Below are 25,543 nucleotides of genomic sequence, written 5' to 3'. Positions count from 1 at the left end.
ACTCCTGGGCCAGACTATACTTAATCATAGGACCTACTGAAGAGATAAGTCTTCAGTAAAGACTTAAAGGTTGAGACTGAGTCTGCGTCTCTCACATGGGTAGGCAGACCATTCCATAAAAATGGAGTTCTATAGGAAAAAGCCCTGCCTCCAGCTGTTTGCTTAGAAATTCTAGGGACAGTTAGGAGGCCTGCGTCTTGTGACCGTAGCGTACGTGTAGGTATGTACGGCCGGACCAAATCGGAAAGATAGGTAGGAGCAAGCCCATGTAATGCTTTGTCGGTTAGCAGTAAAACCTTGATATAAAACCTTGTCCCATACAATCTATACTCTTATTTATGCTTTGGGCGAGTGCACTGCAGTTCTCCCTCGAGTTTGTGACCCCGACTATGAATACCACTGCAGTAGATAATAGAAGACTCTGAGAGAGAGGAGGAAGAGGAGGGGTCGTTGGGGTGTTTTCCAGTAAAGAATACTTTCACTTTCAACGGTTTTCTGAAAAACAGAAGTGCGAGCGCATTTCTTCTTCAACTCGTCTAACAGAATAGTGGAATACTTCACCGAGGGACGTTCGTTGATAGTTAGATGGAAAATGGAGATTGTAATTGGTCTACTTCTTTCATCATTGTCTCTGTATTGTGACTTCACCGGTAAGTTAGACAACTGTCTAATTCCACAACTCTGTTTATGTATTTATTTTTATTTCACCTTTATTTAACCAGGTAGGCAAGTTGAGAACAAGTTCTCATTTACAATTGCGACCTGGCCAAGATAAAGCAAAGCAGTTCGACACATATAACAACACAGAGTTACACATGGAGTAAAACAAACATACAGTCAATAATACAGTAGAAAAATAAGTCTATATACAATATGAGCAAATGAGGTGAGATAAGGGAGGTAAAGACAATAAATAGGCCATGGTGGCGAAGTAAATACAATATAGCAATTAAAACACTGGAATGGCAGATTTGACAGTAGATGAGTTTGCAAAGTAGAAATACTGGGGTGCAAAGGACAAGTGCGGAATTAAGTTGAGTTTAATAGTTTAGGTATTTTTCTGTTTTGTTACCTTAAATATATTTTAGTACTGTGCATTTGATTTCAAGTATTTTAGATAACTAATGGCTGACAGTGAATGGTTGAATTCTTCCCACCATTGTTCAATGACGTACTAAATTCCATGTGTGTGTACCTGTTAGTGGTGCGCGGGTCAGCTGTTTGTTCACCCGCACCCGCCCGCAATAGCTAATAACCCGTCCACAGCAACCCGACTATATGTGATAAAGTGAAAGTCTGAGGGCAGCACCCAACCCTAACCCGCAAATATAGAAAATATGCTATAGGCTACAGTCAAAGACGCGGAACGATGTTTTGACAGGGGGAGTAGGATTTTTTTAAACCTGATTTAGATATAAATGATAATTTCCGACATTTTGGTAGGCTATTTGTTAGTCAACTAATCAATAATTAGATGAATGTAGCTTCTCTTTTTGTTAAAATAATTTTATATCTTTATGATAATAATCAACAATCAATTCGCCTTGACTAATGCCCAAGGTTTGTAAGACAATGGGTTAAAATAATTAGGCAAGGACTCAGCTTTCTGCAAAAGGTTTCTGTAGCTTTATTCAGAGAACGTTCTGAGGTCAGGATAACAAAACAGTCATTATATAGTTCTTGCTTACTTACGCACATGCATTTACACACAAACTGTTGGTGACCTGCATCCCCCATAAACTTCCCACACTGTTTATCACTATCCAGAGCTCAGCCTGTTCTTTTCCCTCAAGGTTAAGAACTCTTTGAAGCTTTTACTCCCTTGACCATCTGTCTCCTGCTGTCCCTCCTAATGGCATACACACATTTCTTTCCCTCTCCAGTGGTTCCTGGACTTTCTTGAATTAATCAGACTAATCGATCCCTACATTGATCATTACATTGATTATTCATTAAACCTGCTGTATGACTAATATTTCATCATGGTTTATTGATTCATTTACCTTTATTAGATAATTCTCTTATCAATTCCACCCTTAAATGATTCAATAATTCACCATGATGATCACATGCTATAAGTAATCACTAATAATCACACACTATATGGAAATACAATAATCACCCACTATATGGAATTACACATAATCATACGCTATATGGAAATACAATAATCATGAAATCACACGCTATATGGGATTTAATTGTGATACAATGATTAAACAAGACTAATACATAATTATTCCTCCTATACCCATCAATGACAGTCCTAGGCCTATTTCCAATTATGACACTTCGATTCAGGATTTTCATCATAATTTTCATTAAAGGAACAGTCTATCAAAACGTTGAAAATTCAATCAAACATTTGAAAATTGTTTCATCAAACATTGACTCCTCGTGATTAAAAGAAACGGAGCCATCTTCCTGGCCTGGAGGCCCGCATTCGCCATCCCACTGATCGGAGCTCAGAATCGGTCTATATCTCACCATCTGCTGCGTCATCGATCTCTCTAGAGTCCTGGTGATTAAACCTCTCATACATGGGACGAGACAACATCCACACAACACAAACACACTCATACAGGTGAAAGCAGCCCATAATACAGTTCTTACAACACTTTTCCATTTCCCAAACATGGGATGTGTTATCAGGAATGTACGTGCAGCAATGAACCTAATCATTCTACCTACACTGCCCTCTTCTGCCAGTAACATATCGAGAGTCAGTCTATTTTACCAGGTCATGAGGGAGGTGGCGGATAATTGGTCAGAGAACCTCTTTACTGCATCCCCGTTTTCATTCATGAATCTCTGTTGATTATAAAAAAATGTCATTAATCCAATCCACATTTCTATTTATTGTCAACCACCAAAATAATGTAGTGTTAATGCCTTCACATATTTGATTCATAGCTTTGTATTCATCTGGAACTTCCCTGAAGATGCCAATAGCATCCATCTAGACAAAGCTACTCCCATCCTGGTCAAAACTCCTCCTGTCCCTACTTTAGCCTCCTATAACTGGCCTCTGATGACTAACTCGAACTGGTTGGACCAATAACCCCAGGGCGCAAGTTTCTAACCACCCTTTGTGGTAATTTCTGTCGTATGCGTCCTTTACTGGTACTAGCCCACCCTTCATCAGTTATAGGTGCTGTGAGGTTAAAACCTGTTAGGGCTAGGGGGCAGTATTGACACGGCTGGATAAAAAATGTACCCGATTTAATCTGGTTACCACTCCTACCCAGTAACTAGAATATGCATATACTTATTACATATGGATAGAAAACACCCTAAAGTTTCTAAAACTGTTTGAATGGTGTCTGTGAGTATAACAGAACTCAAATGGCAGGTCAAAACCTGAGAGATTCCTTTACAGGAAGTGGCCTGTCTGACCATTTCTGGAACTTCTTTGCCATCTCTATCTTTTACTAAGGATCTCTGCTCTAACGTGACACTTCCTACGTCGTCCATAGGCGCTCAGAGCCCGGGAAAAACCTGAATGTCGTCATCCCAGCCCCAGGCTGAAACACATTATCGCCTTTCTCAAGTGGCCGATCAAGGGACTCTGGGCTTAGGCGCGTGACCTGACCGCCCCCGTCTTTGTGATTTTTTCCTCTGTTTGCCGAAAAGGAGATTCCCGGTCGGAATATTATCGCTTTTCTACGAGAAAAATGGCATAAAAATTGATTTTAAACAGCGGTTGACATGCTTCGAAGTACGGTAATGGAATATTTAGAATTTTTTTGTCACGAATTGCGCCATGCGCGCGACCCTTCTTTACCATTTCGGATAGTGTCTGATTGATTCCTTATTCTGTATGTCACTCATCAGTGTATTATATAGTTTATCTTCTACTTCTTCTCAATGACAACGGTATCCTATGATTAGTACCGGAAGGTGGTGGATCTGAATGTATCAGAAAGGTTACCAAACTATGATGCAGCTCAGAGTCTCTACTCTTCCCAAAAACCGCCAACCCTCTCCTGCCCTTAGTCTCTCTGCTAGGTACCACCCCATACTCACACCTCTAGGAGCACACACAGTGATGAACGGTCGGTATAGGAAATCTTCGTTAAGGAGGTAACCCCCGGACCCTGTTGGTATCGGTTCTTCTCCTAACTCTGTGTGTGATCAGCAGGGTTCATATGTGTACATACCTCCTTGCAGTGGGTAATGTGGACCCAAGTGACTCTTTCAGCTTTTCTAATGGCAAAGGCAGTGGTTTAACAGAACCTGGTATTGGCCTTCCCCACGGGACTGCTACCAGTCTTTTCTCCTCAGGGACTGGATCCACACCCAGTCTCCTGGTTGGATTGAGTGAATCACCTTCTCCTGTAATTCACCTGTTGAACACAAAATCTTGGACATACGGGTTTGGTTAACAAACAGTCTTCTCATGTGCTCTGCTAGTATTTCTTCAATTTCCATGTCTACCTGTTCTGGTATCTCTAACTCTGGCATTCTGTAGGCTCTACCTGATTAGCTAAACTGTCATCCATCATTTAAAGAGATGGCTCCTAGTAAACCAACTCTAGGGATAATATCTGGACTTAATATTTTAGCTACCATAATCATGTCCACCAAGTAAGTTGGGAACGCTTCTACCCATTTGCTATACTTATCTATTCTTGTTAAACACCCCGTCTTCCCCTCAATTCGGAATAGTTCAATAAGTCCAATTCCAAATGTTGGAATGGATCTTCTTACAAAAAAAAATTTGTTTAAGTAATTATCCTCTAGGCCATCACTCTTTCCTAACTACTCTACTATACTTCCCTCCCCTTGATACATTGCTTAGCCTATGTATCAATATTGCTGCGTATCCATACAATGTCTTTGGTAAGATCAGTAAATTATCTTCTGTCAGACCTTCTCTTGTAGGATGCCCCATTTCATTTTCCACATGTCCAATTCTCCCTGGGGCCTTCATCCTTGGCTATCATTTAACAATCCTCTGTCAAGTTTCTTATCGTCTTTAAGATTTATCTATGCTGCTTTGTATGGTTTTAAATGTCTATGTGCTTGTCTGTGTAAATAGTAACTTTTCTCTCCTTTCTTATTTCACCGGTTCTAGTCAATGCTACTATTTCGGCCTACTGTGCAGAATAGTGTCTGGGCAATGGTTCAGTGTCTAACACCTGAAACCAACTAAACTTTCATATCTCCTCCTAGTGAATTTGCCAAACAAAAACTTAAAATCAAAACTAAAATACATGCCTGCCAATGGAGCCGATAGTCTCTCCATGAATTAATATCCTAAAGCTAAGTGAACCAAATTCTCTTCCTATCTACTCCTGCTGGTCCCCCTTCTTTCTTCCTGCTACTCCCCAACCCTCAAGGTTTCAGCAGTGCGGGGAGGATCTCTCCGTCTGCCCTTCTATCTGTCTCCAGCTTTTTGTCATAACAGAAAGTATCAAATCTGGGTTGTTTCCAAATATTGACTAAATGTCTCATTGTCTCCTTGGTTGCACTCCTGAACTTTAGAAAAATCAACCTGTCTAGATATTGCATATCTACTTAAATTTATCTCGATACCCTCAATAATCCTGGATCACCTACAGATGTCATATATCCCTGTCCTGTTGATATAAGTCTACCATTATTAAACTTATTAACAACAAAATATAGTAATACTAGTATATCAATTCCACAGCCTTGTTGTGTTAAATCTCTTACACTGAATTCAACAACAGCTGACTTCCTAAGGGAAAATAAACGTATCTAGATCATGTAAAAAATACCCCTGCTACTGGTCAAAATATTTTCAAATAACATAATCAGATCAAAATGACTAATCTGATTTACTCCACCAAGAAAAAATATTTTACCCTTAATGTTCTAGGAAAATAGACTTAAGGAAGCCTACCCTTAGTCTAAGGCTTTGCCCTTTTAGTCCTATCATTGGTTCAAATGATCAATTGTGTCTAAGAGCTTTAACTCCATCATAATATCACCAATGACCTTAAATTCACCATCCAAATGGCTTTTCAATGTGGCTGATCAGACCACACAGGAAAAGTCACCAGAGGGGTCAAAAAGTCATACCACCCTTTCAGAACCATGTTTCTTACTACATTAAACAAATGAAGGCTTAGAACTTCATCTACATTTTGTATCCCAGGTTTCCCAGAACATTCCCTATCAAAAGAATTTAATGTGTTTATTAAAACTCTGAAAACAAGACACGCCCCAGTATCACACAGAAATGTGATTCTCTCTCCCATTACTGTTAGTGTCAAATAGGGTTTCTGTTTTTGTTGTACTGCCAAATCAATTGTAGCCAATTCAAAAACTTCACAATCGCTGTTTATAACTAAATTCTGAAAATCGTCCTTCCCCTCACTAGTGTCTGTTCCCCCGCTCTCCATAGTTAGTCATGCCTCCTCCTCTGAGTCTGGCTGGGGGCGCCTGTCCTTCTCTTTGTATCTGTCTCTACTCCCTCTCTGGCCTTGCTTACTTCCCTCAGATCTGCTAGCCCCCACCCTACGAGGTTCTGTTTGGTGGCACGATTTATCTCGGGACGCATTCCACTGAGGAAAGCAATTTTTAATTGCTGATAATACGGGGCATCAAATCCATCCACTACCGGGGGTTCTATTAAGCCACTATTAGCGTTGGACACGTCCTTTAATCTCTCTAGGTATTGGCTTATAGTCTTATGAAATGTCCAAGGGTTTAAAAAAAATATAATGTATATCACCACAATTCTGTCGCAATTATTAATTTCCGCTCCTTATAATTCATTAGATTTAGGTAACTGCCTTTTCCATGATTCCGTCATTCAAATACAACTCCCATTCTCTATAAATCCTTAAAACAGGCCATTCAGTCCACAAACAACGTACTTTATCGACTCTGTCTTTCTATTTAAACTAAACAAGCTATCAAAACGTTCGGTTTCTATCTTAAACAAACACTAACAACCGTATGGTTCCAGTCATAACATAACAAGAATTAAATTACATTTTAGTCCCATGGTGCATGGGCTGGGAACCGAACCCGGGCCCCCTGCATGGTAGGCAAGAATTCTACCACTGAAGCACTACTTGTTATGTATGGTACGACGTGCTGTACGTCATACTGTACGTTGTTATGGTTTACGACAGTGTGCTGCTTTATGGATGAATGGGTTGTCAGGATGAGTGGCACATGTCATTAAACGACAGAGTGATGTACAATGTGAAACCGTGCAGACGTGCGTTCTTCTACAGCTAGGCTAGATATAACATTGGCAACGAAGATGGCTGAATTCAGTTTACCACCGCCGGCACCATTCCTCGCCGTGCCTGGCGAACCTCCAGTCCCGTGGAATAACTGGCTTGATAGCTTTAACACTTATATCGAAGCTATGGACTTTTCTACAATCTCCGACAAGCGGAGGACAGCACTGCTCCGTCACTGCCTCGGTACAGAGGGACAAAGGATTTTCAGAGCGCTTGGATCGGCTCCTACATTCACTGCTGCAGTCAGCCTCCTACGGAACCACTTCGCCGGGAAAGAGCGAGTGCTCCTCCGACGCTACCGGCTACGGAAGAGACACCAACGGCCAGGTGAGTCCATTCAAAGCTACGTGGCTAATCTGAGGGATTTGGCTAGCTCTTGTAACTATGGGACACTTCAGGACGAGATCATCAGGGATCAGTTGATAGAGGGGACGTTATGTGAAAAGACAAGGGAGAAACTGCTTTTGGAATCGGATAATTTACAACTAGATGGAGCTATTAAAATAGCACTCCAGGTTGAAGCGGCGTTGGAATGCTCTACTATGCTAACAGACAGATCTGCAGCATACACTCGGCCCCCAGCCATTCTCACACAGCAGCTTCAGCCCGAGCAGGCGCACTACAACGATCACGCGCTGTGCATGGCCTCCCACGTTGATAGCTGCATGGACACAGACACCGGCATGCCCGTGCAGCAGGCACACAGACAAACGAACAGAAGTAGCTGTGGCAACTGCGGGGATAGCTCTCACAATTCAAGGGCTTCAAACTGCCCAGCCGTGGGAAAATATGCAAGAACTGTTCAAAATACAATCACTTTGCAAAAGTGTGTCGTTCTGCCCCAGCTACTAGCTCCACCCAGCACAGGCCCTTAGTTTCATCTCACTCTCAACATGAACGCACGGAAATTCGAACTGTCTCCACCAACCATGTGTCATTCAGGACATGCACTGTGCAGCTGGGTGAGGTGGGTTTGCCTTTGCTGCTGGATACTGGCGCTGCGGTGTCATTGCTCAACCTTGCCACTTACTACAAGTTTTTCAGTCCCCTACCACTCCAACAGCCCTCCACTGCCCTGTGTGGGTACGGTAGATCCAAGATAGACATTGTAGGCACCCTCCAGGTCCCAGTACACTACGGCACCAAGCATCTGCCATCATTCACATTTCATGTTGCAAAGCGGGGTGCCAACCTCTTGGGCCTCGACCTCTTCACAGGCTTGGGATTCACGCTGAGCGATGACAGTGGGTCAGCTATCCACCAGGTTACCTGCACATGGCAACAGAACTGGCCAACTCTTTTTGATGGACTGGGCTGCCTCACAGCCTTTACTCACAGGCCCCTAGTGAATCCGGAAGTGACCCCAGTCATGCAGCACCTGCGGCGCATTCCCTTTGCACTGCGTGATGACGTCACAAAAGATCTCCAGGCACAGTTGGATGCAGGCATCATTGAGCCAGTCAACGCTGCCCCCTGGATTTCAAACTTAGTCATTGCAACCAAAAAGTCAGGTGGAATCCGGACCTGCGTGGATCTTCGTGCTGTGAACAAGGCCGTTGTCCCGGATAAGTACCCGTTGCCTACAGCTGAGGAGCTGACCGCACAATTCCATGGCTCCAAGATCTTCACGAAGCTTGACCTTCGTCAGGGTTATCTTCAGGTACCCCTCCATGCAGCTAGCAGAGATCTCACTACCTTTGTCACACATGCTGGCGTGTTCAGATATACACGCATGCCTTTTGGACTTAACTCCGCCCCCAGCTGCTTCCAGAAGGTGATGAGCACCATCCTCGCTGGAATACCTGGGGTGGCGGTCTATCTGGATGACATCGTGGTCCACGGTCCTGACCTCCACATCCATGATTATCGACTCCACAGAGTATTCAGCGCTCTACTGCAGAACAACCTGACCCTTAACGGTGGAAAGTGCACCTTTGCAGCTCCAGCCGTCGAGTTTGTGGGGTTCCGCCTGTCGGCCAAAGGCATTGCCCCACTCATGTCGAACATTGAAGCCGTCCACAGGATCCCGGAACCGACCTCAGCCTCTCAGGTGGCATCATTCTTGGGCATGACAGCCTACTACCTCCGGTTTCTGCCCCACTACTCCCAGACCACAGCGCCCCTTCGCCAGCTCCTCAAGAAGGATGAGCCATGGGCCTGGACAGCAGCCTGCTCAGACGCGGTCCACTCACTGAAGAGCCAGCTCACCACAGCCCCAGTCTTGGCTCACTTTGACCCCGTCTGCCCCACCATTGTCACATGTGACGCCTCAGCTGGAGCACTAGGAGCTGTCCTCTCACAGCTGCAGAATGGCATTGAGAGGCCCATCGCCTTCGCCTCAAGGGCCCTGAGCCCCACAGAACAACGGTACTCTGTGGGCGAACGAGAAGCACTGGCCTGTGTCTGGGCGTGCGAAAGGTGGCACCTCTACCTCTATGGCCGTCTGTTCACGCTCCGAACCGACCACCAGTCCCTCACAACGCTACTGTCGGCATCAGGAACTGGCCACAAGCCACTTCGGCTGCACAGATGGGCCGACCGCCTCAGACAGTACGACTATCAGCTGAAGTTCACTCCAGGGAGGGATAACGTGGTGGCAGACCTCCTCTCACGCTCCTTTGACGCTCCTACTCCGACCGTCTTGCCAGACGACAACGAAACAGAGCTCGTACAAATGCTTTACGCTCCTCTTCAGTCAGTCGTCTCACTGGAGGAGCTGAAGCAAGCATCGGAACAGGATCCCACACTGTCTACCCTGCGCACCTACATACGCACTGGATGGCCAGCACACGTGCCGGAAGAGCTGGCGACTTTCGCCAGGGTGAAGCACGAACTGTCTTGCTGGGAAGAAGTCTGTGTCTCTCGAGGGTTTTGCACTGTGGTCCCAAGTGGTCTGCGTGCGCGTGTTCTATCCATGGCGCACGAGGGGCACTTGGGCATAGTGAAGGTCAAACAGCGATGTCGAGACCTTGTGTGGTGGCCAGGCATCGACCACGACATTGAAGCCCTGGTCAGGGATTGTGCTGCATGCCTCCTCAGTGGGAAAACAGGACAGTCCGCCCCACCCCCCCTGCAGCCTCTCGCATGGCCGTCCCGCCCCTGGGAGCACATCCAACTGGACATCTGTGGCGAGATCCATGGTCACGCAGTCCCTCACCATCAGCGCTTCCTGGTGGTGGTGTATGACCTCCACTCTAAGTGGCCAGAAGTGGTTCCTGTCGGAACTGTCACAGCACAGGCCATCGTGGACATCCTAGACAGCCTGTTCACAAGGTGGGGCCTGCCCCTCACCCTTACCACGGACAATGGGCCCCAGCTAATCTCTGCCGAGTTCTCCTCATATCTCAGCAACAAGGGAATCAAACACATCCGCACGGCCTACTACAACCCACAAGCTAACGGAGGGGTGGAACGCTTCAACCAAACGCTGAAGAACGGCATCAGAGCGCACCTGGTCCAGGGGTGCACGTTCCAAACTGCTTTGAATCAAACGCTAATGCACTACAGAGCAAGCAAACACACAACAACACAGGCCTCCCCGGCATCCCTCATGCTAGGTCGTGAGATGGAACTGCCACTGGACAGACTCAGAACACAGAGAGTTGCAGAACCGGCGACTAGGTGCACCCAAGAACAGCAGGCAGTGACCAGGCACCAAAGAGAAATGAAACAGCGTTTTGACAAGGCACACAGGGTGAAGAAGTCGATCATCCAAGTGTCTGACTGGGTCCGAGCCCGACGGCCTCAGCGGTGCAACAAAATGGCCTCATTCTGGTCGGCCCCCTGCAGGTCAGTCGACAACTGGGGCCCGCCACATTCATGTTGAGCAATGGATCACGCTGGCACGCCAGCCGACTCAGAAAAGTCCCTGCCCCTCAAGGAATACGAATGCACACAGAACAGACATGCAGGCCAGAGACGCCACCAGATGGACCTCCCCCCACCACTACCACCCGAGCCCCAGCCTCTACGGGCTCCCCAAGGGCCAGAGCCACAAGCGGTGGCGGTTGAAGAAAGGCCTATGCGGGCACGAACTCGCCCTGCTCATCTGGGGGACTACTTAACCTCTTTTCATTCTTAGGCTCCGGTAGGTGTCTTAGTCAACCTCCAGGTTAATGGACTGAACTGGTTAGTTTGGAGAGTCCTTCTGTTTAAAGGTTAATGTTTTATTTCTTACAGGTATCACTCTAGGTTCTTGCCCTATGGACATTTTATATATGGTACCAGTCCCTGGTTTTGGAAAGGGGGGGAAATGTTATGTATGGTACGACGTGCTGTACGTCATACTGTACGTTGTTATGGTTTACGACAGTGTGCTGCTTTATGGATGAATGGGTTGTCAGGATGAGTGGCACATGTCATTAAACGACAGAGTGATGTACAATGTGAAACCGTGCAGACGTGCGTTCTTCTACAGCTAGGCTAGATATAACACTACTGTTCATGTTTACAATTTCGGTAGTTGTGTCCTACTCGGTCACAATGTTTACAGGGTGTTTTACAGTCTCTGGCGAAATGTCCTGTTCTATCACAATTAAAACACATCCTCTCTCCGTCTTTGTCAGCGCGTCTCCCTGTTTTTCCCCTTCTGTCTACAGTGTCTCTATCCACTTTTCTCAATAAGTTTGCTAAATCCTGTTCTCCTCTCTGTCTATCCCTAAACTGTCTCTGTCTACGGTTCCTTGGTGGGGCCTTACAATCCTCTGCCATGTGGCCGGTTATATTGCAGTTGTAGCACTTTCTGTCCTCGGGTTCTATCCACTTTCTACATAAGTTTGTTAAAACCTGTTCTCTTTTCTGTGTCTCTTCCTCTCTACCTCCCTTGTTACCCAAATCATTGTTAGCAACGCCCTTATCCCTGGCCCCCTCCGCTCTCTTCCTAGCTTCTGCCAGCCAAACACGAGCGGTGTCAAGGCCCTCTGTGCGCTGCTTCTCTGTCTTATCCCCACAGACCCTATGTATATGTATTTGTTTTATCCTTAATTCCAATCTTTCAACATTTAAACATCCATCCTCCATTTCGGGCCAAAATAAAATGTTCCTTTTATCTTTTCCCAGCATAAAACGTTCATCTCCCGTCAATACCGGGATCTCCTTAGAGGATTTACTACCCATGTCGTTAAAGTACACTCGTATTTCTTCAGCTTCTTCTCCCAATCTAGAGTTTTAGAAATATTATTAATTCAAATCTATCTTTTATTCTATGTGCTTAAATTTATACAACTCCGAACCAAATACGATCAGTGTCTACTCGTTGTTAATCTTTATGTGTATGCTATTTTACCGTTATTAACCTAGAATTTGGAGAATAATTATTCACATGCTTCCTGACATATTATTTATATCTCACACGTATACGACTATAAGTTCTTCTTATTTTCCTGTCGTTCCCTATGACTCTTGACTTTATCAATATATCTTTCACATTAATTTATACAACTCTGGACCCAATACTAGAATTTTAGAATAATTATTCGCATGCTTCCTGACATATTGTTTATATCTCACACGTATACGACTATAAGTTCTTCTTATTTTCCTGTCGTTCCCTGTGACTCTTGACTTTATCAATATATCGTTTATGTGTAACAACACCTATTAATTTCCTTAATTATCAATATAGAGATGTTCTGCTAGAATGATTGATCCCCCACACCGATCCTGATATACAAACACCGCAAACATGTTTTATTTTAGGTTTTACTGCCTGTTTTTCTTCTCACGATTGTTGACTGGATTCTCCTCACATGCAATCACTCATCCCAGCATAATCACTCTATCTCTCTCGAAACTTTATCTATAGAGGGGACTCTTGAACGGACATTAGGTCGCATACGTATGCAACTATAAACTATTTTCCAGCGGTCGTAAAGCCCTAGTTAACAGCCTATTTATCTGTTGCTCCATGTAACTCTTGACAATAATATCTGTTTCTCACTCCGCCATATTAGGTCTCACTTCACCCATAGATATCAGACCCAAAGCCGTATTTAGGTACCGACTATCCCCCTATGGACTCTTAACCCTTTTACGTTATCAGGTTCTCACCATAAGACTTAGTTTAGTTTTATGCAGTGGCCACAGTTGCCCAGGGTCGATTTCGGACCCTGTCTCTCTTTCGAATTCGTATCTTTCTGAATTTACAACTAATTACTAACTTCCATTCGCGCAGAATACTTGATTTCCTTTAAAACCGATTTTTCTCCACGCGAACTTCTGAAGCCAGGTCACCAGCTATAACATTCATCGATTTCAGCGTCTAACACCCAGAGTACATTAAAAACCTCTACATCAATGAGATTTTGAATTTACAACTGATTCCTGTCTTCTATTCGCGCAGAATACTTGATTCCCTTTAAAACCGATTTTTCTCCACACGAACTTCTGAGCCCCGGTCACCAGCTATAACATTCATCAATCTCAGCGTAGAGTACCTTTCACTCACAACAATCGCTTTTGCCTTACACTCTCAACAATCGTTTTTGTCTTTCACTCACAACAATCGTTTTCTCATCAAATGCCAACACCCAATTGTGTCCCTTATTCCATCATGCAATGCAGCCATACAGGTGTATTTCCCATTTCAACATACAATGCCGACATACAGGTGTATTTCATACAATGCAGACACACAGGTGTATCACTCATTTCACTATGCAATGCAGCTTTCACTCTTATCAATCGCTTTTGCCTTTCATTCACCACAATCGCTTTCTCATCAAATGCCAACACCCAATTGTATCCCTTATTCCATCATGCAATGCAGACATACAGGTGTATTTCCCATTTCATCATGTAATGCAGACCTACAGGTGTACCACTCATTCCTTATTTAATGTAATCATACAGGTGCTATTCCCCAAAACTATGAATAAAGTCTACTAACCTTATAATTTGCAGCTGAGGTTTTCAATGTTCGTTGAATCTCGTCACCACCTCTGTCGCGTACCAGTTTGCCACCGGCCTGTAAAGAACCCACAGAAAAGGGCCAGGTCTTTGATTTACGGATATTTCATCCGCCCGTGCACGGTTTCCGTGTCTCCTTGGAACGACAGCGGCAGTTTGAAATCCGGCTCGAAGGACCAATTGTTAAAAGAATTGTATATCTTTATGATAATAATCAATAATCAATTCGCCTTGACTAATGCCCAAGGTTTGTAAGACAATGGGTTAAAATAATTAGGCAAGGACTCAGCTTTCTGCAAAAGGTTTCTGTAGCTTTATTCAGAGAACGTTCTGAGGTCAGGATAACAAAACAGTCATTATATAGTTCTTGCTTACTTACGCACATGCATTTACACACAATCCGTTGGTGACCTGCATCCCCCATAAACTTCTCACACTGTTTATCACTATCCAGAGCTCAGCCTGTTCTTTTCCCTCAAGGTTAAGAACTCTTTGAAGCTTTTACTCCCTTGACCATCTGTCTACTGCTGTCCCTCCTAATGGCATACACACATTTCTTTCCCTCTCCAGTGGTTCCTGGACTTTCCGGAACTAATCAGACTAATCGATCCCTACATTGATCATTACATTGATTATTCATTAACCATGCTGTATGACTAATAATTCATCATGGTTTATTGATTCATTTACCTTTATTAGATAATTCTCTTATCACTTTTGTCATTATTTGTTGACCTAGAATACTAAATAAACCTTTGATCAACATAATAATTTAATCGATCGATAGAATGAAGCTTCATTCCATCTAGTTGACATCTGTAAAGTTTTCTCTGTCATCTTTTGCAGAGCAAAGATGTTTAGGGACCGGGGAGAAAATACAATAACATAATAAAACGGGAAAGGTTTTCTGTGCAAAATGTCCAAATGACAACAATTTGACCGGTTGTATACTGTGAAATAAAGCTGTGAAAATGTTTATTTAATTTTTTTTTTATTTTACCTTCATTTAACTAGGCAAGTCAGTTAAGAACAAATTCTTCTTTTCAATGACAGCCTAGGGACAGTGGGTTAAATGACTTGATCCAATATGTTTCTAATAAGACTGTTGTTCGGGATCGATGCCACATATTTTATGTGGTTGAAATACTATCAGGTTTGATTATGCTTAATGATAAAGATATCATCTCTCCAGATGGTATCTAACTGAGCATTGCATTCTCTCAAGATGCAGAACTAAATAAATCATATTTCTCCACACCTGTTCCCAAGTCCACATTTTGTCTGCATTTGGTGTATAATTTTACTGCAAGAAATGCTTAGTTCTGCAAGAGTTAATATTAAGGCTAAGTGAGAAATTATAGACCTACCAACAGATTTCCGTTTCCATGTAACCCATCTAAACAGTAGGCTACAGTTCCCTTAGCATGCCATAGCCCTATTTGAAGTCCTGTCTTGTGACTGTCGAATTTATACAGCGCCTCCCAATCAGCACTCTCTTTTACCACTTTACCACTTCTTTTCCAAACATTACTTTTCTGGCCCTCCCTTCTCTTTATTTTCAACTTGCCTTTTGCAGCATTTTGTCTTATTGAATTAAACTTCGACAATGTCCTTTTTGCCTCCATGGATTGACGTTAACAGTTGCTGCCAGTTCCCAAAAGCATTATTTGTCGATTGTCAGTGTAGGTTACTTGGCGCGCGTGCAGTTAAATTCTACAGTTTAGGCTTATGCACTAATACCAGATAGCCCAAAATAATGTTAGAAAAACCTCATTGTAGCCTGTATAAATTGAATTCAAGAATTACATACACATTTATAGATTTTTTAAGCTGTTGTTTGTCTTTATTCAACTCACCCGCCCTTCAGCCACACAACATTTAAAGGACCCTAAACCCGTCCACCCTGCCGTGCGGATTATGAGTCAACCCGCGCATCACCTGTGTGCATATGCATTTGTGTGTGTGCGGTATGCGTGTGCATGTTCTTCTTCTTGTGTGTGGCTATTTCTGGGTTATGGAGTGTAACATGCTGTGGATAAACATGCAGATACATAAACATTAGGCAATAATATTGTCCTGTTTTGTTTGAAAAACAATAAAATAACAATAAAGCTTTAACTTGACCTTGGTCTTCCAGATGCCGAGTGCCTGGTGATCAGTCCTGCCAGGCTGGTGGTGAAGTATGGAGACCCAGCTTCAGCCAAATGCACCTTCGATCAGCCTAAGCAATTGGGCTGGGAGGCGACCGAGGGAGGGGTGGGTCTAACAGACATGGAGGGGACGTTCCTCAACTGGAGGGTGGACAGGTAAGAGAGGCAGACACCGCTGAGACTTTTAAAACTAGTAAAAAAAAAAATTGTTTTAACGTTATTTTCATTGATTTATTTTAAATGCACTTTAAATATTTCATTTGATTTAACAGTGTGACTGACTGGAATATCAAACCAACATGCTACACAGAAGCAGGCCAGTGTCAGAAACAGCTGGACATCACAGTTTATAGTGAGTGACTCTCCCTTATCTTCTCTGGAGTTTCTGAATGTATTCTCAGTGTGGCTCTGCACTGTTAAATCACTGTGTGTGTTTCCATTCCTCCACAGAGCTTCCAGACAGTGTGTCCATGACAGGCCCCTCAGGTCCGATGGTTGAGGGGAAAGAGTACGAGTTTAAGTGTCTCATCCAGAAGGTCGCTCCAGGTAACAGTCTCAATGTGGCCTTCTACAAAGCCTCTGCCATCGGTAGAAAGACAAAGACATTGTTATACGCACCAGATGTACCAAGGCAGACCACCAAGGAACCTATTAGTGGGGAATATCCCCTGCTGTGGTCCCCCAGTAGAGGTGATGATGGGGCCCAGCTCTGGTGTTCAGCCCTGTTAGGACTGGGAGAACTGGGACCCCAACCTCCTCCTGAAGTGGAATCAGAGCCCTTCAAACTCACCGTGCACTGTGAGTCCATCTGTTTCTCTGTTACTCGACTGGTGTCTGTCTAGGTGGTCTCTCTGTCTCTCTGCTCTCTCCTTCGTGTCTCTGCTCTCTCTGTGTCTCTGCTCTCTCTGCTCTCTCTGTGTCTCTGCTCTCTCTGCTCTCTCTGTGTCTCTGCTCTCTCTGCTCTCTCTGCTCTCTCTGTGTCTCTGCTCTCTGTCTATGATCGCTGCTCTCTCTGTGTCTCTGCTCTCTGTCTATGATCGCTGCTCTCTCTGTGTCTCTGCTCTCTGTCTATGATCACTGCTCTCTCGGTCTCTGCTCTCTCGGTCTCTCTGTCGCTCTACTCTCTCTGTCGCTCTACTCACTCTCTACTCTCTCTCTACTCTCTTTCTCTGCTCTCTCTGTCTACTCTCTGCTGTCTCTGCTCTCTCTGTCTCTCTGCTGGGGGAGGAAGACAAAGCGATTGGACAGAGAGGGGAGAGGGGGCAGAAGGAGGGATAGGTAGAGGGAGGGAGACAGGGCAGAGGGAGGGAGAGAGGCAGAGATAGGGAGAGATAAAGGGCAGAGGGAGGGAGAGAAAGGGCAGAGGGAGAGAGAGATAAAGGGCAGAGGGAGGGAGAGATAAAGGGCAGAGGGAGGGAGAGATAAAGGGCAGAGTGAGGGAGAGATAAAGGGCAGAGGGAGGGAGAGATAAAGGGCAGAGTGAGGAGAGTGAGGAGAGACATCTGAGAATCTGACTGAACACTACTTGAATGCAACATTACCAGATACATTATAATCTCCTGGAAGGGTGTGTCCCAAATGGCACCCTATTCCCTAAATCGTGCACTACTTTATCCTAAAATACATCCCTAATGGCTCCCTATTCCCTACGTAGTGCACTACTTTACCCTAAGATACATCCCTAATAGCACCCTATATGGTCAAACGTAGTGCACACCTTTACCCTAATCTATATCCGTAATGGCACACTATTCCCTACATAGTGCACTACTTTACCCTAAGACATCCCTAATGGCACCCTATATGGTCAAACGTAGTGCACTATATAGGGCAGGAGCAGGCAACCCGGTAACACTTTATCCATCTGTAGATGCTCTACAGACTATCCACTAACCCTCATCTTAACCCTTATCTTAACCCTAAACTTAACCATAGACATAACCCTAACCTTTATCTTAACCCTCACCTTAACCCTTATCTTAACCCTAAACTTAACCCTAGACATAACCCTAACCCTTATCTTAACCCTGAACTTAACCCTAGACATAACCTTAACCCTTATTCTAAACCTAACCTTAACCGTAAATGTAGTAAGCTTCTGTTATCAATGGATAGTTTGTTGATATTATGACCAACTGGATTATCCAAATAAAGTGTAACTGGCAACCCTGGTTCTGGAGGGCCACAGGCACTTCATGTTTTTGATTTAAACCCACCTGGAAGACCAGGTGTGTTGAATTTAGGCTGAACTGAGCTGATCAATTGAATGTCTTTACGTATAGTAAATAATATACAGTGCATTCCGAAAGTATTCAGACGCCTTCACTTTTTCAACATTTTGTTACGTAACAGACGTATTCTAAAATGGATTAAATCATTTAGGGATTTTTTTTGCAAAAACATTAATAATAAAAAACTAAAATATTCCATTTACATAAGTATTCAGACCCTTTACTCAGTACTTTGTTAAAGCACCTATGGCAGCAATTACAGCCTTGAGTCTTTTTGGGTATGTCGCTACAAACTTGGCACACCTGTATTTGGGGAGTTTCTCCCATTCTTCTCTGCAGATCCTGTCAAGTTCTATCAGGTTGGATGGGGAGCGTAGCTGCACAGCTATTTTCAGGTCTCTCCAGAGATGTTTAATCTGGTTCAAGTCCGGGCTGTGGCTGGGCCACTCAAGGATATTCAGAGACTTGTCCGAAAGCCACTCCTGCATTGTCTTGGCTGTGTGCTTAGGGTCGTTGTCCTGTTGGAAGGTGAACCTTCGCCCCCAGTCTGAGGTCCCGAGTGCTCTGGAGCAGGTTTTCATCAAGGATATCGCTGTACTTTGCACCATTCATCTTTACCTGGATCCTGACTAGACTCCTAGTTCCTGCCGCTGAAAAATATTCCCACAGCATGATGCTGCCACTATCATGCTTCACTGCAGGGATTGGGCCAGGTTTCCTCCAGACGTGATGCTTGGCTTTCAGGCCAAAGAGTTCAATCTTGGTTTCTTCAGATCAGAGAATCTTGTTTCTCGTGGTCTGAGAGTCCTTTAGGTGCCTTTTGGCAAACTCCAAGCGGGATGTCATGTGCCTTTTACTGAGGAGTGGCTTCCATCTGGCACTCTACCATAAAGGCCTGATTGGTGGAGCGCTGCAGAGATGGTTGACCTTCTGGACAGAGGAACTCTGGAGCTCTGTCAGAGTGACCATCGGCATCTTGGACCCCTCACTGACCAAGACCCTTCTTCCCCGATTTCTCAGTTTGGCTGGGAGGACAGCCCTAGAAAGAGTCTTGGTGGTTCCAAACTTCTTCCATTTAAGAATGATGGAGGCCACTGTGTTCTTGGGGACCTTCAATGCTGTAGACATTTTTTGGTACCCTTCCACTGATCTGTGCCTCGACACAATCCTGTCTCGGAGCTCTACAGACAATTCGTTCGACCTCATGACTTGGGTTTTGCTCTGACATGCACTATCAACTGTGGAGACAGGTGTGTGGCTTTCCAAATCATGTCCAATCAATTGAATGTACCACAAGTGGACTCCAATCAAGTTGTAGAAACATTTCAAGGATGATCAATGGAAACAGGATACACCTGAGCTCAATTTTGAGTCTCTTAGCAAAGGGTCTGAATACTATATGTTAATGTATACTGCTCAAAAAAATAAAGGGAACACTTAACCTCTCTAGGCTAGGCGGGACGAATTCGTCCCACCTACGTAACAGCCACGGCTATCCTGTGGCGCGATTTTCAAAACCTTAAAAATCCTATTACTTCAATTTCTCAAACATATGACTATTTTACAGCCATTTAAAGATAAGACTCTCGTTAATCTAACCACACTGTCCGATTTCAAAAAGGCTTTACAACGAAAGCAAAACATTAGATTATGTCAGCAGAGTACCAAGCCAGAAATAATCAGACACCCATTTTTCAAGCCAGCATATAATGTCACCAAAACCCAGAAGACAGCTAAATGCAGCACTCACCTTTGATGATCTTCATCAGATGACAACCCTAGGACATTATGTTATACAATACATGCATGTTTTGTTCAATCAAGTTCATATTTATATCAAAAAACAGCTTTTTACATTAGCATGTGACGTTCAGAACTAGCATATTTGTATTGCTCTTAAATCTTTTTAATGAATTTTAATCTTATTAACACTTTGTTCTAGCTAGCTATTTGTGTAGGTAGCTATCAAGTAAACACAATAATAATAAAGAAATAACATTACAAAAGATACATAACTACAAAGTATTGATCCTTTTGATCATATAAAGTATAAGACATAATACATTCCCCAAACTTCCGGGGAATTCGCTAACATTTTACTAAATTACTCACGATAAACGTTCACAAAAAGCATAACAATTATTTTAAGAATTATAGATACAGACCTCCTCTATGCACTCGATATGTCCGATTTTAAAATAGCTTTTTGGTGAAAGCACATTTTGCAATATTCTAAGTACATAGCCCAGGCATCACGGGCTCGCTATTTAGACACCCGGCAAGTTTAGCACTCACCATAATCATATTTACTATTATAAAAATTTCATTACCTTTTGTTGTCTTCGTCAGAATACACACCCAGGACAGCTACTTCAATAACAAATGTTGGTTTGGTCCAAAATAATCCATCGTTATATCCGAATAGCGGCGTTTTGTTCGTGCGTTCCAGACACTATCCGAAATAGTAAAGAAGTGTCACGCGCTTGGCGCAATTCGTGACAATAAAATTCTAAGTATTCCATTACCGTACATCGAAGCATGTCAACCGCTGTTTAAAATCAATTTTTACGACATTTTTCTCGTAGAAAAGCGATAATATTCCGACAGGGAATCTCCTTTTCGGCAAACAGAGGAAAAAATCCCAAAGGCGGGGGCGGTCGGGGTCACGCGCATAAGCTAGTGTCTCTTGATGGGCCACTTGAGAAAGGCGATAATGTGTTTCAGCCTGGGGCTGGAATGACGACATTCTGTTTTTTCCCGGGCTCTGAGCGCCTATGGACGACGTGGGAAGTGTCACGTTAGAGCAGAGATCCTTAGTAAATGATAGAGATGGAAAAGAAGTTCAACAAATGGTCAGACAGGCCACTTCCTGTAACCTGAGAGATTCCTTTTTGACCTGCCATTTGAGTTCTGTTATACTCACAGACACCATTCAAACAGTTTTAGAAAATTTAGGGTGTTTTCTATCCATATGTAATAAGTATATGCATATTCTAGTTACTGAGTAGGAGTGGTAACCAGATTAAATCGGGTATGTTTTTTATCCAGCCGTGTCAATGCTGACCCTAGCCCTAACAGGTTAAACAACACAATGTAACTCCAAGTCAATCACACTTCTGTGAAATCAAACTGTCCACTTAGGAAGCAACACTGATTGACAATAAATGTCATATGCTGCTGTGCAAATGGAATAGACAACAGGTGGAAATTATAGGCAATTAGCAAGACACCCCCAATAAAGGAGTGGTTCTGCAGGTGGTGACCAAAGACCACTTCTCAGTTCTTATGCTTCCTGGCTGATGTTTTGGTCACTTTTGAATGCTGGCGGTGCTTTCACTCTAGTGGTAGCATGAGACGGAGTCTACAACCCACACAAGTGGCTCAGGTAGTGCAGCTCATCCAGGATGGCACATCAATGCGAGCTGTGGCAAGAAGGTTTGCTGTGTCTGTCAGCGTAGTGTCCAGAGCATGGAGGCGCTACCAGGAGACAGGCCAGTACATCAGGAGACGTGGAGGAGGCCGTAGGAGGGCAACAACCCAGCAGCAGGACCGCTACCTCCGCCTTTGTGCAAGGAGGAGCAGGAGGAGCACTGCCAGAGCCCTGCAAAATGACCTCCAGCAGGCCACAAATGTGCATGCGTCTGCTCAAACGGTCAGAAACAGACTCCATGAGGGTGGTATGAGGGCGCGACGTCCACAGGTGGGGGTCGTGCTTACAGCCCAACACCGTGCAGGACTTTTGGCATTTGCCAGAGAACACCAAGATTGGCAAATTTGCCACTGGCGCCCTGTGCTCTTCACAGATGAAAGCAGGTTCACACTGAGCACGTGACAGACGTGACAGAGTCTGGAGACGCCGTGGAGAACGTTCTGCTGCCTGCAACATCCTCCAGCATGACCAGTTTGGCGGTGGGTCAGTCATGGTGTAGGGTGGCATTTCTTTGGGGGGCCGCACAGCCCTCCATGTGCTCGCCAGAGGTAGCCTGACTGCCATTAGGTACCGAGATGAGATCCTCAGAGCCCTTGTGAGACCATATGCTGGTGCAGTTGGCCCTGGGTTCCTCCTAATGCAAGACAATGCTAGACCTCATGTGGCTGGAGTGTGTCAGCAGTTCCTGCAAGAGGAAGGCATCGATGCTCTGGACTGGCCCGCCCGTTCCCCAGACCTGAATCCAATTGAGCACATCTGTGACATCATGTCTCGCTCCATCCACCAACGCCACGTTGCACCACAGACTGTCCAGGAGTTGGCGGATGCTTTAGTCCAGGTCTGGGAGGAGATCCCTCAGGAGACCATCCGCCACCTCATCAGGAGCATGCCCAGGCGTTGTAGGGAGGTCATACAGGCACGTGGAGGCCACACACACTACTGAGCCTCATTTTGACTTGTTTTAAGGACATTACATCAAAGTTGGATCAGCCTGTAGTGTGGTTATCCACTTTAATTTTGAGTGTGACTCCAAATCCAGACCTCCATGGGTTGATAAATTGGATTTCCATTGATTATTTTAGTGTGATTTTGTTGTCAGCACATTCAACTATGTAAAGAAAAAAGTATTTAATAAGATTATTTCATTCATTCAGATCTAGGATGTGTTATTTTAGTGTTCCCTTTATTTTTTTGAGCAGTGTATTACCGTTTTTTTATTTTTGTAAAATAGCAAACATTTCTAAAAGCCAGTTTTCGCTTTGTCATTATGGGGTATTGTGTGTAGATTGATGAGGAATTTATTTAATTTAATCCATTTTAGAATAAGCCTGTAACATAACAAAATGTGGAAAAGTGAAGGGGTCTGAATATTTTCCGAATGCACTGTATCAAACATGTCAAATATTGGCAAAAGATCATAATTGTGCTGCCTGTGTAATCACAGCCTAAACATCTGTTTCCCTCCTCAGCATGTTCCGGTCAGGCTGCTGGAAGTGCCATGGTGGCAGTGTTTCTCCTCCAGCTCATTCATTGGCTGTAAGACCACTTCCTGAACCCACTGATTGGCTGAATACATGTGATTATTTTCCAACCCCCTCCCACTGTGGCTGTCTGTCCACTTTCTGCTAACTATTGATTTATAATTGTCAGGTATATGCAGGGAGTCAGGAAGCAGGTGCAGAAGGACAGTTTGATAACGATGGTGCTAGTTAAATGAACAATACAGGGGATGAGTACTGAACATGAAAACAAACCTCTACTGCCTGATGACTGAAGCTACCGAGGGCTACATGAAGGGAAGGTAGTCAAGATGATGAAGTCCAGGTGATGGGACGCAGGTGTGGGTAATGATGGGGAGCAGATGTGGGTAATGAGGGTGAGCAGGTGTGGGTAATGAGGGTGAGCAGGTGTGGGTAATGATGGTGAGCAGGTGTGGGTAATGATGGAGAGAAGGTGTGGGTAATGATGGGGAGCGGGTGTGGGTAATGATGGGGAGAGGGTGTGGGTTATGATGGGGAGCAGGTGTGGGTAATGATGGGGAGATGGTGTGGGTAATGATGGGGGGCAGGTGTGGGTAATGATGGGGAGATGGTGTGGGTAATGATGGGAAGCGGGTGTGGGTAATATTGGGGAGCGGGTGTGGGTTATGATGGGGAGCAGGTGTGGGTAATGATGGGGAGAAGGTGTGGGTAATGACGGGGAGCGGGTGTGGGTAATGATGGGGGCAGGTGTGGGTAATGATGGGGAGATGCTGTGGGTAATGATGGGGGGCAGGTGTGGGTAATGATGGGGAGATGGTGTGGGTAATGATGGGGGCAGGTGTGGGTAATGATGGGGAGATAGTGTGGGTAATGATGGGAAGAAGGTGTGGGTAATGATGGGGGGCAGGTGTGGGTAATGATGGGGTGTGGATAATGATGGGGAGCGGGTGTGGGTAATGATGCGGAGCGGGTGTGGGTAATGATGGGGAGCGGGTGTGGGTAATAAAGGGGAAAGGTGTTGGTAATGATGGGGAGAAGGTGTGGGTAATGGTGGTGAGCAGGTGTGGGTAATGATGGAGAGCAGGTGTGGGTAATGATGGGGAGATGGTGTAATGATGGTTGACAGGGCTGATGGTTATTAGACCGGCGACGTCGAGTGCTGGAGAGAGGGAGCGAGTTGGCGACCTGACCATATCCACATAGAAATGTGAGTTATAGATCTGTCATTCTCATTGAAAGCAAGTCTAAGAAGCGGTAGATCTGTTCTACATGCGGTATTTCTATGCTTCACATTCTTAAGTTTCGTTTTTTTGCTGAGTGATTTCTGCATAGTGCAGCTTTGATTGATTACCATGACAACAATACTTTGATAGTATTACCTTGTAACTTTATAATTTTGCCTTATACATATAATGGAGTTCATTCATTTGACAATGTTATTACTTGCATTTGATTTCACGATCTCAGACCATTCTTGATGACCATTCATTACTTCATTCTACATTTCCTTATTATCTTATGGAGTCAGATCAAATACAATTGACTATTTACTTTGTTCATATCCAAATCACATTGTCTGATTATGGTGAGGACTTTTTTGTTTACTTCTTTCTCTTTTATTATCTGACTGAGTACTGTATCCAGTTTCAATAAATAAAAATCTAGTTTTTACTACTTTGCAAACATTTAGTTTTTTTATACGATGACACATATTGTATATAAAAAAATACATACACAAATACTGTATATGTGTATATACACCTACTGTCACGCCTGCTCCCGCTCTCTGCTCGAGGCTCCAGACTGCCTTCATCATGCACACCTGTCGCCATCATTACGCGCACCTGCGCTTCATCACCGGTCACCATCACGCGCAGCAGCGCATCATTGGACTCACCTGGACACCTTTCATTTCTGACTTCCGACTTCAGTCGGTCAACTGGGAACTATGAAAGAAACGCGCTCATCCCATCTCGGAATCTCTGGCATCGTTCTCTGACCTGAAAATTACTGATGTCATGATTTGACCTCGTTCCCCCCACTTTCCAGTTTACCCGATTAACAGACACATTCACTGTCACCATGCAATCCTTCGTCTATACATTTCTGTGATGTTTTA

General features: G+C 44.2%; 1 protein-coding gene across 1 annotated transcript; it reads left to right on the top strand.

The window, feature by feature from the left end:
- The first annotated feature begins 232 nt into the window (after window positions 1–232).
- On the top strand, window positions 233–25,107 carry LOC123731554 (uncharacterized). Its single transcript, XM_045710919.2, has 5 exons — window positions 233–650; window positions 16,270–16,438; window positions 16,555–16,634; window positions 16,733–17,080; window positions 23,413–25,107. Exons 1-5 carry the CDS (start codon window positions 593–595, stop codon window positions 23,481–23,483), a joined length of 726 nt encoding a protein of 241 aa, XP_045566875.1. The 5' UTR covers window positions 233–592; the 3' UTR covers window positions 23,484–25,107.
- The last annotated feature ends 436 nt before the right edge of the window (window positions 25,108–25,543 follow it).

The sequence above is a fragment of the Salmo salar genome, chromosome 02 (assembly GCF_965601325.2).
Source record: "Salmo salar chromosome 02, fSalSal1, whole genome shotgun sequence".
NCBI classification, from domain to species: domain Eukaryota; kingdom Metazoa; phylum Chordata; class Actinopteri; order Salmoniformes; family Salmonidae; genus Salmo; species Salmo salar.
This window is presented reverse-complemented; position numbering and strand designations above follow the sequence as displayed.

Bases quoted from the DNA above. Each gene is read 5' to 3' on its own strand.
- LOC123731554 (XM_045710919.2), top strand. From the start codon at position 593: ATGGAGATTGTAATTGGTCTACTTCTTTCATCATTGTCTCTGTATTGT. The intron at 651-16,269 runs GTAAGTTAGACA...TTGGTCTTCCAG, and splicing joins TCTGTATTGTGACTTCACCG to ATGCCGAGTGCCTGGTGATC. The intron at 16,635-16,732 runs GTGAGTGACTCT...ATTCCTCCACAG, and splicing joins GCTGGACATCACAGTTTATA to AGCTTCCAGACAGTGTGTCC.